We start from the raw sequence: 16,935 nt of genomic DNA on the forward strand, positions 1-16,935 counted from the left end.
CTGTGCAAAATAGCAGGCTCCCGGTACAGCAATGGGGGATTTTCAGAGAGACCATAAGACTGGCTTCAACTCTTCAAATGTGCTTCAACCTTAAGATCAGGGTCAGGTACCCCACTGATGGCTGTATTAAATAAGACCTTAGTCAGAAGTAACTTTACATTTAAGTTTACCTGCTTTTAATCAACTCTCAAATTCTTTTATATATAATAAGGTTATGTAATAGCCATAATAGTTAATAATAATAGTTGACTTTTGTATAATGCTTTAAGGCTTACAAAGTGCTTACATGTGTTATCTGATTTATCCTAATAACAATTCTGTTACATAGGTATTACAAGTATTATTATCTCAATTTTACTGTTATGGAAACTGAGGTTCAGAGAGATTAAGTATTTTTCTCATGCCACACAACTAGTAAATAGTAGAGGAAGAATTTGAAATGTAGTCTTTTCTCACTCTAACATGATCATTCTTTCAATTATATTTCTTTTTATCAACTCTGAGTAACCTTTTTTCTGGTAGCAGTATCCATTTATGTGCCTAAGATAGGACTTCAATTATAAACTATCTCATTTTAAAAAGGAAGAGACAGTACCTACTCTGTGCCCGAAATTGTAGTTTACAAATATTATCCCATTTTATCCTCATAACAACCCATGAAGTAAGTGCTCTTATTGTCGCCGTTTTATGTTTAGGAAACTGAGGCAGACAGAGCTTATGCAACTTCCTTAGGATCACACACTAATAAGTGTCAGAGGCTGGATTTGAACTCAAATCTTACTCCACACACTGTGCTCTATCTACTGTGTCTTTATCCCGCACCTAGATTAGAATTATTCAAACAAAATTTTATATAAACTTTTTAATAGATGCAAGCCCTACAAACTAAGGGATTTAAAAAAATGAATATGGTGCCATTTTAACCTGAATTTATTTTTCTTGAAACTTTAGGAAAAAACTGAAAATTTATTTTAGGAATAGACTAAGTTCCAGGCTATTGCTCAATGTCTAATATCCCCATACAATACAGTTCTTGGTCTGTTAATTAACATAACTGCTAGTTTGCTGTGTTGTAAAAAAAAATACCATGCTGTTTTGCTAATAATTTATGGTTTAAAGAAATTCCTTTGCTGAAATCAAAGCATTAAATAGGAATAATGCTAATATTTTGTGGTCAGTATTCCAAAATTCATTGGAGAAATTCTGAGCATATTTTCAGGTCAGAATATGGATGCAACTTTAAGAATCAAGAAATGTCAAAGAATAATTCCCCCCAAAAATATAAAAAGTAGAATTGTGTACAGAATTTAATTTATATTAGAAACATATAAATCCAAAGTAGATGAGGTTGAAGGGGAATAAGGAGGAATGTGTGATATATATTGAGTTCAAATTGAGGTGTAGCAACAAGAGGAAAGTGATCCCTGTGGTCTCAGTAAGAGAAGAACCTGCAGGAGGGTGGATGAGGAAGATGGAAGGATTAAAAAGGTGGGAGAAGGAGGGAGGCCTTACTTTGATGGTGGGAGAGGATTCCAGTGATGCTCTGTGAAGGGAGATGGGAACTTTGTACTGTATCTGGTCTAAGGGATTTGATGCTTGAAAATTCCATTTGACCTGTCTTGAGGGGGGCCTTTGGAACTCCTGGGGGCAGCTGGCATCTGAAGGAGCAGGAAGGCATGGATATAAAGGGGAGATATAAAGAAATATGGGGTAAAAAGGTAATGGGGAAGGTATAGATTACTGATGGGCTGATTAATTAGGAAAAGTGGCAGAGGGAGGTCTGCCATGGAAAAGTGGCCTCTCTGACACTTGTATTAATTGGAAAAAGGGAATCCCTGGGGCAAGCTGTACAAAGGAGAGTCAAAAATTGCCAAGAGGACAGAGCCCAGCAAAAATGCCTTGGAAATTTTGATTGAATGAGTAATACAGAGAAAAGAGCAACCAAGTAATTACAGAAATCATGAATTAGATGCTGAGGGTCTAGAGTAAACAGAGACGATGGATAATGAAGAGAGTGAGAGAAATCCTTTTTTGGAAAGAGGCACAAAAATGAAATTTTAAAAACACTAATGAACAAGACTGGTTGAAGGGCAAGAGAAGAAGAGGGAATCTACTTGACTGAAAGGAGAAAAGAGGGAGAGAATTATATGATCAGATTAAAGTAGAAGAGAAAAAGGAACTAATAAACAAAAGGGGATCAGGAGTGAGGGGAAGAGAGCCAGTGGAAATAGGATCATCTTTAAAAAGAGTAAGTTAAAGTGATTTAAGGAACCTTAGTACTGTGTTTACAGCAGAAGAGATAAAAAGAATCATAACTTGAAAAAACACAGCCTTAGAGACTGGTGGAGGAAAATATAATCCAACCTCTTAACTTTGAATGTGAATGGTTTAAATGATCTGATAATAAAAAAGGGAAAAATTAGATAACAAAACAAACCCCTGAAATCTGTTGTTTTCAAAAAACACATTTAAAAAACAAAAACATGCACAAAATAAAACTGAAGGGATGTAAAATAAAATTTACTATGCATTAAGTGATTCCAAAAAAGTAGGAGGTAAAAATTGTGCTATTTAAGCAGTAACCAAGCAGAAAAAAACTTTCAAAAGATAAAAAGGGATTAACAAGGAAACTACATTATACTGAAAAGAACCATGAACAATAAAGTGTTATTATTAGAATAAAAGCAGATCACATAACTCTCACAGTTGTGGGTAGGAAATGTATTTTTAACCAAAAAAAGAGATAGAGGCAATTACAAAACATAGAATAGATAACTTTGAATACATGACACTGAAAAGCTTCTTCACAGACAAAATTATTGCACTATAATAAGAAAAGAAGTTGTTGAATTGGAAAAAAAAACTTTGTATCAAATTTTTCTAATAAGAGTTTGTTATCAAAGATATAAAAGCTATACATATACATTTATATATAATATACATACACATATACAAACATATGTAACTAATAATATGTTATCTGTTATGTAATCATATATGTAATGTATGAGTGTGTGGGTATGTGTAACTAATACCCTTTCCCATAGATAAATGGTCAAATGATATGAACAAATAGTTCTCAAAAGAAGGATTGCAAAGTATTCACAACAACATGAAAGAATGCTCCAAGTCACTAATATGATGAGAAATGCAAATCAAAACACCTCTGAAGTTTCATCTTACACTCTGTAAACTGGTAAAAATAACAAAAAATGGCAATATTCAATGTTGTAGGAGTTACAGAAAGATAGGCACACTAATAATTGTTGGTGAAGCTGTGAAATAGTACAACTGTTTTGGAAGGCAATTTGGAATTATGCAAATAACATGACTAAAATGTACATACCCTTTGAACCAGAGTCTTTATTCCTGGGCTTTTTATATCCAAGAAAGCCATTGATAAAAGAATCTCCATAGACACCAAATTATTCATAGCAGCACTTTTCGTGTTAGTAATGAATTGGAAACAAACTAGATGCCTGTCAAATGAGGAATAACTAAACAAATTGTGGTTACATGAATGTGATCTAATATTACTGTGCTGTAACAAATGGTGCATGTGATGAATGTAGAGGAACAGGAAAGATCTATGTGAATTGATGTAGAATGTAGTAAACTGAACAAATACACACAGACAGACACACACACACACACACACACACACACGGAAACTACAGCAATGTAAATGGAAAACCACACACCAAAAAATCAAAAGTAAATGTAATAAAATTATAAAAATCAAGCAGGTCTCAAATGAAGAGAGATAAGAAGACACTTACAGCCCACCTTTTCACGGAGGTGGGAGGTCGACAAGTGTTAACACATTGCACATGTTTTTGGACTTTCTCAATGTATAGATTACTTATTCTTTTTTTTCTCTGTAAATATACTCTTTGTCATTTGGAATGCCTCTCTGGGAGGAGGAGGGATACTTGGAATAACTATGCCAACACCCAACTGCATAGCTGTTGACAGAATTTTTTTGGATTTTGATGTACAATTAAATTAGGTACTTATTAATGTTGTAGACTGCTTATAAAAATGCTGATATTACCTAATTTTTTAAAAGTAGGAAAAGTGTTATTAAATTTTAAAATATCTTTTCTTATTTAGCATTGGTTCACAGAACTTCCACCTGTATTAACATTTGAACTGTCAAGATTTGAATTTAATCAGGCTTTGGGAAGACCAGAGAAAATTCACAACAAGTTAGAATTTCCTCAGGTTTTATATCTGGACAGGTATGGCTTAATTAATATAGCAGCAGGAGAGAGAGAGAGAGAGAGACAGAGAGAGAGAGAGAGAGAGTGTGTGTGTGTGTGTGTGTGTGGTACACATATGCATATATTTAAAGTGTGTTTGCAATTTAGTGAATTACACCTCTGTTTTTTGTAGATGAAATTTTGATTTAATTTTATTGGAAATAAACTTTGTTTTAAGAACATATGACAGTGTGCATAAAGAAATAATAGTTTTAAATGACAACTACCTTTTCTGCTAGCAGATATCATTTATAATATACAAAATGTTCAATGTAGAGAAAACATCAATTTATGGAAAGAATATTGTTATAGAAATAAAAAGTAACCCTGACCAACTTGTATATTTTCTTAAATAGCCTCAAAAAATTATAAGGGAAGATAGCATTTTATACAGTCAATAAAATGGTTCATTGTCTCTAAATGTAATTTTTTTTTTGTAGCAATGATTGAGCTTAAATAGTTCCATTTAAATTACTTAGAACTGAGTTCAGTTTTCTTTGCAAATGGTATGCCACTTAAGGTGGTATCTAAGTGTATAGAAATTCTAAATGCTGACTATTTATTTTTATTTGCAGATATATGCACAAAAACAGAGAAATAACAAGAATTAAACGAGAGGAGATCAAGAGGCTAAAAGAGTACCTTACAGTATTACAACAAAGATTAGAAAGGTATTCTTCAAGAACTGAAAAACTACTCAGTGCAATTTACTTATAATCTTGTTCTTTATAATTAATATAAAAAGTATAATTATAAAGATGTTGGTTTTAATCCCTCTTTTTAGCAGATTAATAATTTTGATAAGAGGTAATCTTTCTGGGCTGACCTAGGTATGTGATTAGTTTCATTACATAACTGATTTTCAAATTTTTTCATCTCAGGACCCTTTTATACTCTTAAAAATTGTTGAAGATCCTCACCCCCATGAGAGCTTTTGTTTTGAATGTGTATGTGTATATGTGTGTGTGTATGTATGTATGTCTGTGTGGATATAGATATACCATATTAGAAATTAAATATCTTATTCTTATAAAGTTTTGACCTCAAAGACCTTTGAAAGAGTCTCAGGGATCCCCAGAGGTCACTGAACCACACTTTGAGGATGGCTGCATTAGATTATTCCTGTCAAAGTTTCAGGGCTGTCTTCTAGAGTAATTTTACTGTTTTTTTAATGGCACACAGACATATAGCTGAAATGATAAGGGACAACATGAAGCATATAATTCTGGTTAAGATTTCTGTTATTAATTTTACTGTTATAGTATTGCTGTACTTTAGTGTTAGCTTAGGTAATGCTTAACTGTAACTATTTCAATTGCCATTAAACCCAGTTAATCTTAGTAATCAATTTCCCCCAACTTTTATTTTTATTTTCTTGTAAATTGAACATAAAAACTTAAAAAAATTTTAATATAAAAGTAATTAATCCATTTTTAAAAAACCTAGTAATTTTTGTAATTTCTGTGGCAAGGCAGGTTTGTAATTCTATTGTAAACCAATTAGAGGTGATTGAAAGCCAGTTAAATAATTACATTGACCATGTGACAGGTACCCTGTCTGAAAATAAAAATATGGCTGGTTCATGAAAGACCCAGCAGCAATTTTAATTATCCATCTGGGCTATGACAATGAAAGAGAGTGAAGTCTTCGAATGAAAATAATATAAATACACATACGTATGTACGTGCATGTGTTTAGAGGAAGTATTAGTGAATCAATTTTGAGGATATTTGAAACATTTACTTATTGTATTATTTGCTCCACTAGCCTTTTTTATCATTCCAGCAGAGATTCATTTGATTTCATAAGAAAAATGGTGGCATAAAGTAATTTCATTTTATTGTTATGTAACAGGAGTTTGAAAACTCTTAACAATTGCTGAAAATGGAGCTTTTTGAATATATTAGTAAATGCATTCATACATTTTATGGTTAACAGATATTTAAGCTATGGTTCTGGCCCTAAACGATTCCCCTTGGTAGATGTTCTGCAGTATGCACTGGAGTTTGCCTCAAGTAAACCTGTTTGCACTTCTCCTGTTGATGATATTGATGCTAGTTCCCCACCTAGTGGTTCCATACCATCACAGACATTATCAAGGTAAAAACATTTTTTAATGTGAGGGGAAACATTTAATACGGTGTGACATTTAATATGGAGAGAGGTTTCATTTAAGCAAAATGTAACATAATCTCTTGCTCATTTGCTATAATAGATTAAAATGAATGGTTTTATAAAATAAGTTTAAATTTTTAAGCTGAAAAAGTTGGAAAAATGCATGTTTTCTATATATTAATTCATAGCTTATTAGATTCTATTCTTGTACAGAGTTAGGAATTTTAATGTTGTATTTTCAAAACAAAATAAAATATACCTTTCATTATAGATAAACATATTACCCTTACAGCTTTGTATCTTTATGTAGTGACACAACCTAATACTAATTGTTTATACCATCATAGTAATAAAAACTGACAGGTGCCATCAAAAACATTTTATACAATATTCATGTATAGAGTATATATAAGTAGATTTATCTATTTTTATTTTCAAAGTAATTCATGTATTCCATTAATTTCATTTCACTTGTTTTGTTTTGTTTTTTTTTATTATGAGCTTACTATTGCAGAAGTACTAAGGATACAAAGATTAAAAAAAATTAATGTTCCTGCCCCCAAACTAGATTAAGGCTAGGTAAAGGTTGAGTGGTATACAATATACACAAAGATACGGTACTAGTAAGAGTTAGGAGTAATTGAGAAATTAGGAAAATTTAAGCAGAAAGAGTGCTCTTATTGGGAGCTTGGGGAGAGGTGAGAACAAGCTTGCCAGAAGAGGTGGCTCCTGAGTTGGGACTTGAAGGAAAAGATGTATTCTGAAAGGCAGAAATCAGAAGGAAGTATATTCCGTGATTGAAGGATAAGTCCGGTAAATACATGGAGGTCAGAAATGTCATGTCAGGTTTGAGGAATAACTAGTAGTCCAATTTGTCTCAACTATACCACGAAAGCCAAATAATGTACATTTTTCACACATGTGAAATGGGACTGGAAAGGTAGGTTAGAACTAGATTGTGTGGGGCCTTAAATACCAACCTAAAGATTTGTATATTATCTTGGAAGTAATAATGAGCCCCTGAAGGTGTTTAAGCAAAGGAATAACATGATTAGGAAGATTATTTTGACAGCTGAGTGTAGAACAGATGTTGGAGTCAGGCATGGGGAGATTTGTAGGTGAAGATGCTGGTATAGTAGTCGAAGGAAGAGGTAATGTGAGGGTTTGAGCTTGTATGTGTGAGAGACAGACAGACAGACAGAGTTAATGCCTTTAGAACTGATAAGATTTAACTGACTGGATGTGGGAAAAGAGTTAAAGAGTTAATGGCGCATAATTCTAATTTTAACCTTATTCAATAATAAAAGTTTGAAGTATTTAATAATTTTGAGGATTTACTCTTGACCTTTTTTGTTAATTAGAATACTGAAGTCAGATTTAAATATTTAGTTCTTTATTGTTTTTTAAAAAAACTTATAGTTCTTTTAAATATTTTTATATAGGTATTGAAGATTTATGCTTCTATATGACATACTTTTTATCCTATTCTATCATTTAAAAATATAGCACAGCAGAGCAACAACAGGGAACTCCTTCAGAACTACCAAGCACGTCACCTACACCAAGGTCATTTATACATAAGCCATTTACACAGTCACGAATACCTCCAGATTTACCCATGCATCCAGCACCAAGACATATAACAGAAGAAGAACTTTCTGTACTAGAAGGCTGTTTACATCGCTGGAGGACTGAAGTAGAAAATGACACTAGAGGTAAGATAGTTAATGTTGTTTAGTAGTAGTAGTTCCCTTAAGATTGCTTATGTTAAGGGAAATCCTCTGTGAATTCCATTCCTAAGCATATAAAATGCTCATTGTGATTTTAGAGTAGCCTAGTACAGGGCTGTACAAGCTATAGCCCAGGTGGCCCACTGCCTAGTTTTGTATGGTCCATAAGCTAAGAATGATTTTTGCATTCTTGGGCCATAGGTTGCTGACCTTTGGTCTAGTATAGCTCTTTAATTTAGCCTTGTCTAACTTAAATAAATCTTTAACTTTTTTTCTTAGGTCTTATTTTCCAATTTGAAAGTATCTTAGCGGGTCTTGACTGAACCCTTCTTGAAATCTCAATGGATATTTTATTTATTCACTTGTACATTTAATCATCATGGTTTAAATGGAATTTCCTTTTCATATTGATGTATTCCTAAAGAATATGTTAAAATAATATTTGTATGTCAAATTATAATTCCTATCAGTTTAATGTAATTTCAAAATATTAACTCTTTGGTCACTGATATGATAAATTTAACATTAGTAATTGGAAATGAAATTTCTATAGTAGTTTTGGGTTTTCATTGTGCTTTACAAACATTTTCTCATTTGATCTACTCTATAACACTGTGAGGTAAATGTTGCAGATGAAAAAACTGGCTGGGATCAGATAATACATTTTTCTTCCTGAAATCTTTGGTAATTTCTGCCTTCCTTTCCTTTGTTGTTCACTTTCTGATTCTTTCTCCTCTGATTGCGGTTGCCCTGGGGGCTGGATCTCAAAGCATCTCTGCCTCCTTCCACACTGGGCAATTTAAAGTTCACCATTCTAGATATCTGCCCCAAGTGACTCAGATGGATGCTGTACTCTTTCCTTCAGGTTTAGTAGAGTGATGCAGAACATCCTCTCCCACCTCCCGCAACATCCCTCCCCCCCAATCAGGCACACACACAAACACACATACAGAGTGACCTGTGCTAGTGTCCTGTCTCCTTCTGTCCCTCTATTTCTTAGTTCTTAGGTTGTTTTGAGCATTGTAACACTGGTGTTGTGGGGTTGACTGCCCTGACTGTTCAGAGCTTTGAAATGCTGGGGATTTCAGGATTGTGGCCTGGCCACACTTTGGTTCTGGAAGGGCTGCTGCCATGCTGGCTAGCTGTTGGAACCTGAGCAAACTTCTATAGCCTGGAATTGGGGTCTTCACATCACTGTAAAAGAGGGAAGGGAGACTGAAATATGGGGATGATTTTGTGTTAAGCCTGTATCATATCCTTAGGTCTGCTAGTGCAACCTTCTTGCTAGTAACATGAGAGGTGAGGGAAAGGGTACTGAGTGAGTTCAGGGTCAGTTAGCATCGGTTCATGAATTTGTTGTTTTTTATGTTTTTTTTTTTAACTTTGGATTTTGGATTTTAACTTTTTGGATACCATGATAAAGTTGTTTTGTCTTTGGCTCATAATTTCTGTTTTGAAAAAGTTTGGAAGACTCCATCTTGTTGCTCATATGACCCAGAAATCCAGATAATGCATTTTTAAATTAAATATATACTTGGAATTCACTACATTGAATACTATTCTAAATAATTATTGTAAAATCTATGTATAGGAAAAATTATCCCACATTCTAGGAAAAATCACCAAAATATTTTGAGCATTATTCCAAACAGTAATATTCTGATGCAATAATAATTTTGAATAAATCAATGATGTTCAGTGTGTTCTAAATTATTATTTGCAGAATGGACCATTACAATTACATTTATTAATCACGTAGCTATTAAGTATCCAAGGCAGGATTCAAATCTTGTTTTTTTTGAGGCAAAATCTAGCCCTGTTTCTATTATAACGACTTCTTGAAAATACTTCTTTGTTGCAGATGTTAAAAAAAAATTAATGAATCATAATTTTTAAACCAATTCCAAGAAATAATTTTCTAACTTTAATTTTAAAGCTTGAAATTTTCAAAATGAACACGTGTAAAACACTAATTGAATCACCTATTTTGATAAATTCAGGGATATGAATATTTTGTCTTTAATTATCTAAATTTAGTTATTTCTCCACTTTTTGTAAGCTTAAGCAGTCTTAATATTTCTTGATTTTGTGGATTTTAAATATTGAACATATACTTGAAATTCTACTACCAAAAAAATTACCACTCCAAATAATTTTTGCCAAGTCTATGTAGTTCAGAAAGGACTTTAGGAAGTAACCTACACATTTTGAACATATTTAAACAGTAAAATTCTCTAAAGTAATAATTTCGGATACACTGCCGATGAGAAGTGTATTTGGAATTAGCAATGTTAAAGGTCATATTGATTTGAGGGATGGATTCCTCTCATAACCTTATAGACGAAATAAGATTTGACCCTTTTCCATATATTTTCAGTAGAAGTATGGTATATTAATCATAAGGTGATTGCTATTAAAATATTTCTTTATCACTTTAGATTTGCAGGAAAGCATATCAAGAATTCATCGTACAATTGAACAAATGTACTCTGACAAGCCTATGGTACAAGTAAGTAAAATTCTGAGGTGGGAAATACATTAAAATTATATTCAGTCTAATATACAAATTTTCTTATAGTCTAGTTATATGTTTAGTTGTTTCATTCATTATTTTAGAGTTTCCTATTTTAACAGTTTCATTTACAGTTTTTGTTAAACTGATAAAATCTTTAATACTTTGTTGATTTTTTAAAAAATATCAAATATTACTTTTCTTAGAGTTTCTTACAGAGTTTCATATAGTTTCATAGGGTTTCTTTTGCATTCTTGAGGGAAGAAAAAAGGTAATTTCTTACAGTTATTGAAAATAAAGTCAATAAGAGTATTTGAACCTTTATTTTGTAGAAATCACTGTGCAGTGGTAGCAAGAAAGTTTAGATAATTAGATAGCAATCCAGGACTCTAAGCCATTTCAGGTTCATTACATTATAGTTAATGTGTGTTCATATACATTACACAAATTATTCAAATCCTATTTGACTCTCCTGGTAAAGCATTTAGAAATTTAGCTAAACCATACTGTATGCATAAAGCTTTTGAGAAATTTGTTATTAGCAAATGGTAGTATAAGTATGTTAGTAAATGCCCAAATATCAACTTCAAAATAGAACATCCATGATGTTTATTGACAGCAACCTTGCTTTTAAACAGGTTAAATACTCAGCTGTCTGTTAGTTATATGCAGCAAAATTTTCATTTCAGCTAGTTTCCTTCAGCTGTAGGAAAGTCTTCCACTTTGGTCACCCACCTGTAAATTCATGTATATTTAAGGAACACAAGTATTACAAACTAATTTTAATATTATCCTAAATTATTATTTAACATTAACTAGAAAAATTACCAGTTAACTTTTCCCCATATGTTTAGGTTCCTTATCGCTTACATGCTGTCTTAGTTCATGAAGGCCAAGCTAATGCAGGACACTACTGGGCATATATTTTTGATCATCACCAAGAAAGATGGATGAAATATAATGATATTTCTGTGACAAAATCAACGTGGGAAGAGCTAGAGCGGGACTCTTTTGGTGGCTACAGAAATGCCAGTGCATACTGTTTAATGTACATTAATGATAAGGAACACTTCTTAATAAAAGGTAAGAATGTAAGAACATAAAATTAAATATGCTTACTTATGTAAATTCCTTCTTGACTATTGTGTTCTGCAAAATAATCAAGTGCTATGTGGATCCGTTTGATATTGAGTTAGTTAATCAGTTAATAATTGCTATGCCAGAGTAGTATTTTCAGTTTATTTTATAAGTGAAGAAACTGGAGGTTTGAAAGATCAAGTAGCCTGGAAAGTATAGCAGAATTAGAACTAGAATTTAATGTTGGCCTTGTTTGTGCTCTTTTCCTTGGTAAATCATGTGGCCATTTATTAATATAGTAACTTGTATTGTCCATACATTGACTAAAAGCAACTCTTTTATGGTCTGTTGAGGGTTTATGTATGTTCAGTTAGTCCTGTAATTGTTGCTGACTTTCACAGATTTAAAAAAAAAAAAATTAAATGGCTGTTTTCCCCCCTACCTCCAACCCCAGTATTTCATTGCCATTTTTAGTATATTCCAAGAACTATTTAGTCTTACTGCTTTTCCATTCATGTATTCTTGCTTGATGATTGCCTCATGATAAAAAAAGGTGTTTGTTTTTGTTTTTTGCTGGTTTGTTGTTGTTTTGTTGTTGTTGTTTTTTTGGCCATTTTTGGCTTGCAGTAGAGCCATAAGTAACTACTTAAAGCAAAATATCCTTTTGTGATGTTTTGGTAAATCTTAAAATTATGACTTGCTTTTTGTTAAAAGTTCATAGAATAGTATGATAAATATAACTGCGTGAGATTATGATTTAAATTATAGTTTTATCCTTAAACATGGCAAAGATCCCTGAAATCATAGTCCCTCTATAACTTAGAAGATAGTGTTTAAAAACTGCTATAACCAAAAAATTCATTACCCTTTGGTCAACTTGGTGATGACCATTTTAATACAGTTCGGCAGTTCCTTGGACAAAACATAAATGATCCATCACCGGGGTTTGTACCTGAAACTTTTCCAGTTTGGGAGGACTTGCTACTAGAGCTTTCATTCTACTGGAATATTTGAACATCCAGAGTCATCTCCATACTATGTTGGGCATTAGAGAATGCCCAACAGTAATTATATAAGTATATGTAATAGCTGAGTTCCATCTTTACTACCTATAAATCCAGAAGTAATTTCTTTCATTCTTCTTTCATTGAAAACAATAACAGTTTGTGAATAGACACAAACACGAGATATTTTCTTACCATAATAGTAAATCATTATATGCCAAAAGTTCAAATTCTAAACATTAATTCTCATTTCTGCATATTAAATTGTAGAAAATATAATACCTATATGGTTTGTTGAAGAGCAATTTGTAATCTAATATTCCTTTCCAAGTATTCTTTAATGTGTACTTTTCTGTTTACTTTTTCATTTTTAGATAGCATAAGTTTGTCAACAAGTGGTAAAACTAAAGATTTATTTCATACAAATAATCTCCACTTCACTAAATATTTGTTGAGTTAAGTTAAAACAATGCTCTATTTTATGAACTGCATTTCTTCATTCTTGGTCACATAATAGTCTTTGAAATATATGACTTGCAGAAGACTTTCACAAGGAAACTGGACAGAAACTTGTCGGGATGGAAACATTACCTACTGATTTAAGAGACTTCGTCAAAGAAGATAATCAGAGATTTGAAAAAGAGTTAGAGGAGTGGGATCTACAACTTGCCCAGAAAGCTCAGCAGGAAAAGATTTTAGCATCCCAGAAAATGAAGGAGCCAACACCTTCTGTAATGACAGGTCAGCTAATTATTTTTCAGTAGTAATATTTCAAAGGTTTATCATAACACATGTAAGTTCTCTCTTTCTATATATAAATATAGGTACAAAGTATATGTGTATATATGTACATACTCATATTTGCAATATATATATGTATGTGTAGATACACAGTACATAGTAATAGTGTCTTATATGTATATATGTTTATACATATATTCACAATACATATACACACATATGTGTGTGTATATACACATATATATGTGAACGGGAACATTGGTTTTCAGCAATGATTTCAAAGCTTGTGGATGGTAGAATTCTATTTTCTAATTCCATTAGACTACAAATTTCACTGGGCAGCTAGGTGGTGCAGTGGTTAGACTTCTGGACCTGGAGTCAGGAAGACCTGAGTTCAAATCCAGCCTCAGACACTTAGTTGCTGTGTGACCTTGGGCAAGTCATTGAATCCTGTTTGCCTCAATTTCCTCATCTGTAAAATGAGCTGGAGAAGGAAATGACAAACCACTCCATTATCTTTGCCAAGAAAATCCCAAATGGGGTCACAGGGAATCTGACACAACTGAAACAACTGAATAAGCTGTCCTTTATGGTGTATCCTCCAAAGTAACTCTCTATTTTTCATCAGTGGGTCTGCTTGGTTTCTATTCAGTGAACATCATACCTTCCCTGTGGCAGGTAAAAGATTAAAACACTGAAGAAAACAAAGGTCCAGTCTTCCAAGCATATTGATTTATTAAGCAGTACATGTCAGTTGCCTAACAAAGCAAGGCTAGACTTCCACAGCTTAGGCCTGAACCCTGAATACAAGGGGAAGACAGACTTTTATACATTAAAAACAATCAAATAAGATCAGTTAGTTAAAAAAGAAACAATACAACATTAGGTAATTTGATTTCTAACTTAAGGAAAGATTAGGGACTTTCCAAGTTGGGAGAGAGAGAGTGAACAGGTACAGCTCTCTGAATTCAAAAAAAAGAAGTGTCCCACTCCCCTCAAGTGTCTGTAAATAAAGGAACATGAAAACAATAATTGATCGATAGGGGATCAGTTTTCAGATAAGACATACGGGTTGCTTGAGAAACTCCTTGCTTCATTTTTTGGATTTGACTGGGTTTCTTCTGATCAGCATAACCCAGGTCCTTAGTTAAGACTCTCTAAATAGCAGGGAGAAGTGGTACAGTTTCCTAGCCATGTAGGGCTAGGTTCAAACAGTGCAATAAGGTTTTCTCCTACTTCCCACAATTAAATAATTTTCTCACAAGGCAGAATTTGGGCTAGATCTATAATTGAGTACAAAAGGAACCAAACTAGCTCCAGAATTTTGTCAAAAGATTGAGTCATTGTGTTTCACACAGTCCCCATAGTTAACCACTTTCTGTCCTAATCCCCTCAATTCCCCGACTAGGATAATGATCACCTGAAATCTATGTCATCATTATCTAGCAGGTTTTGATACTCAATGTTTTCTCAACTCCCTTTTTTGCCTCTCCCCTCTAATTGTCATTTATGTTTTTCCGTAATCCTTAATAGAGGATCTCTATCTAGAAGCTATAATGTGTAAAGTTCTTGGCAAATTTTAAAGAATTTTATCCTCCTTATCATCATTATTGAAAGATCTTTGTTCTCAGGAGTACAAAAATATCACTCAAACTTGTTCACCAATATGACCAGCCCACCTCCTTTATTATCTCTCTCTCTACATATATAGATATAGATATATCTCCTTGATGTATATTTGAATCATTTCCTTTGTAGCAATTCTTGTATGCCAGTGTCTCTAATTACTTTCTTTTACCATTTCTTTTAATTTCTTTTTAACTAATTTTCTTCACTTGTTTATGAGATTTCTGTGCTTTAGCATGTGGTTCATTTTTGTAAAAGTGTCATACAGACTGAAATATGTATATTCCTATCTAATCCAATTCAGTAATCACTGGATACCTATCATACTAATTTTTCTAAAATTCTATTCAGGTCTTTAACTTTTTTCTTGTTTGTGTTTTTTCTATGTTGTTAGATTTTATTTGTCAGTCAATAAACATTATTAAGCACTTATATACAAGGCATATAGTAAGTGCTTAATAAACATCACTTATCTGACATATACACATGTGTATACATACATACATACACATATATGTGTGTGTATATCTGACACATAGCTTATTTACACATGGTTTACATATTGTCTCTTCCCATTAGGTTGTGCACTTCTCAAGGTTAAGGACTGTCTTTTGCCCTTTTTTTGGATCCTTAATTTCAAGCTTGCACTTAATAATGTTTATTGAATTGAATTTTTTGAATTTAGAAAACCCAGAAAACACAACAGACAGTTCTTACCCTTGAGGAACTCATAATCTAATGGGAGGAGACAACATGTAAACCATGTGCAAATAAGCTATGTATCAGACAAATAAGAAATAGGTGTTAGTAATTTTGCTGTTTATTTCTTCCTGTAATTTATTTAGCTTGTGTTTTAAGTACTAAGGTCAGAAATTCTTAAGCTGGGTCCTTGATTTCATGGGATCCAGTAACTTGTATAGGAAAATAAAATGTCTTTATTTTCAATAACTTCTCATTGAAATTGGGCATTTCCTTCAATTATGAGTTTAAAAAAATTAGACCATGATACAAAAAAACATTGAAAACAACTTATTTAAATGTTATTTCATTTGCTGAATGTATGTGAATTATTGGTATATTGGCACTAATAATAATAACAACAATATGCATAACCTTGTTTCCCTGCTTTATTTCTATTTGTATTCTTGCCTTGTCTGAGTTTATGATTGTTATCCCTTCCTTTTTTGAATTTACCTGAGGCCTAAATAAATTCTCCTCAAGTCTTCTTTTCTCCATGTAGATCTTTGTTTCAAGTAAATTTTTTGAAAATAAAATATTGTTGGATTATTTTGTCTAATCCATTCTGTTACCCTTCTCCATTTTTGGAGTGTTGATTGCTTTCATTTTTACTGTTCTCAATGTTGTACTTCTTTCCCATCATAACTTCTTATAATTTTTCCTCCTTTCATTCCACCTCATTCTTTACAAAGAAGGAAGTAGAAAAAGATAAGAAATCTGATCAACAGTATTAATTTATAATTAAGGTACTCGTAGTTGTGTGATTAACAAGATAGACATTTTCTCTGAATCTTGAAACCTCTCAAACCTGTCTAAAATAAGAATTATGTGACAGAGGATTAAACAATTTCATCTGTCTCCACAGTCTGGGACATCAAGAATCCCAACAAGATAAAAATATGATGGACTAATGGCAGAGAAGGCCAATATTCCCTAACCAATAATAAGCAATCATTCAGCACTCCCTCCTCCTCAAGGAATACAGAATTTTTTTTAAAACAACTAGATAAGAATAAGGGATGTCAATCAAAAATGAAAGTCTAGAATAGACAGGAAGGTAGAGGTAAGTAATGAAGAGAATAAGGGAAAGAAATATTTTTCTAAAATAAAATCACTGAAAATGAAATTTT

General features: G+C 32.5%; 1 protein-coding gene across 6 annotated transcripts in view; it reads left to right on the forward strand.

Annotated features, from left to right (window-relative positions):
• The window catches only part of USP25 (ubiquitin specific peptidase 25), a 193,148-nt gene that overhangs the window by 110,187 nt on the left and 66,026 nt on the right, over positions 1-16,935 (forward strand). For all 6 annotated transcript variants that reach the window (XM_027843603.1, XM_027843605.1, XM_027843607.1 and 3 more), the window contains 7 exons: positions 4,114-4,241; positions 4,838-4,933; positions 6,201-6,362; positions 7,884-8,092; positions 10,546-10,616; positions 11,474-11,702; positions 13,241-13,441. In XM_027843603.1, the coding sequence (XP_027699404.1) occupies positions 4,114-4,241; positions 4,838-4,933; positions 6,201-6,362; positions 7,884-8,092; positions 10,546-10,616; positions 11,474-11,702; positions 13,241-13,441 (1,096 nt within the window). The remainder of the gene's footprint in view (positions 1-4,113; positions 4,242-4,837; positions 4,934-6,200; positions 6,363-7,883; positions 8,093-10,545; positions 10,617-11,473; positions 11,703-13,240; positions 13,442-16,935) is intronic.

The sequence above is a fragment of the Vombatus ursinus genome, unplaced genomic scaffold, assembly GCF_900497805.2.
Source record: "Vombatus ursinus unplaced genomic scaffold, bare-nosed wombat genome assembly UNPS02014924.1, whole genome shotgun sequence".
NCBI classification, from domain to species: domain Eukaryota; kingdom Metazoa; phylum Chordata; class Mammalia; order Diprotodontia; family Vombatidae; genus Vombatus; species Vombatus ursinus.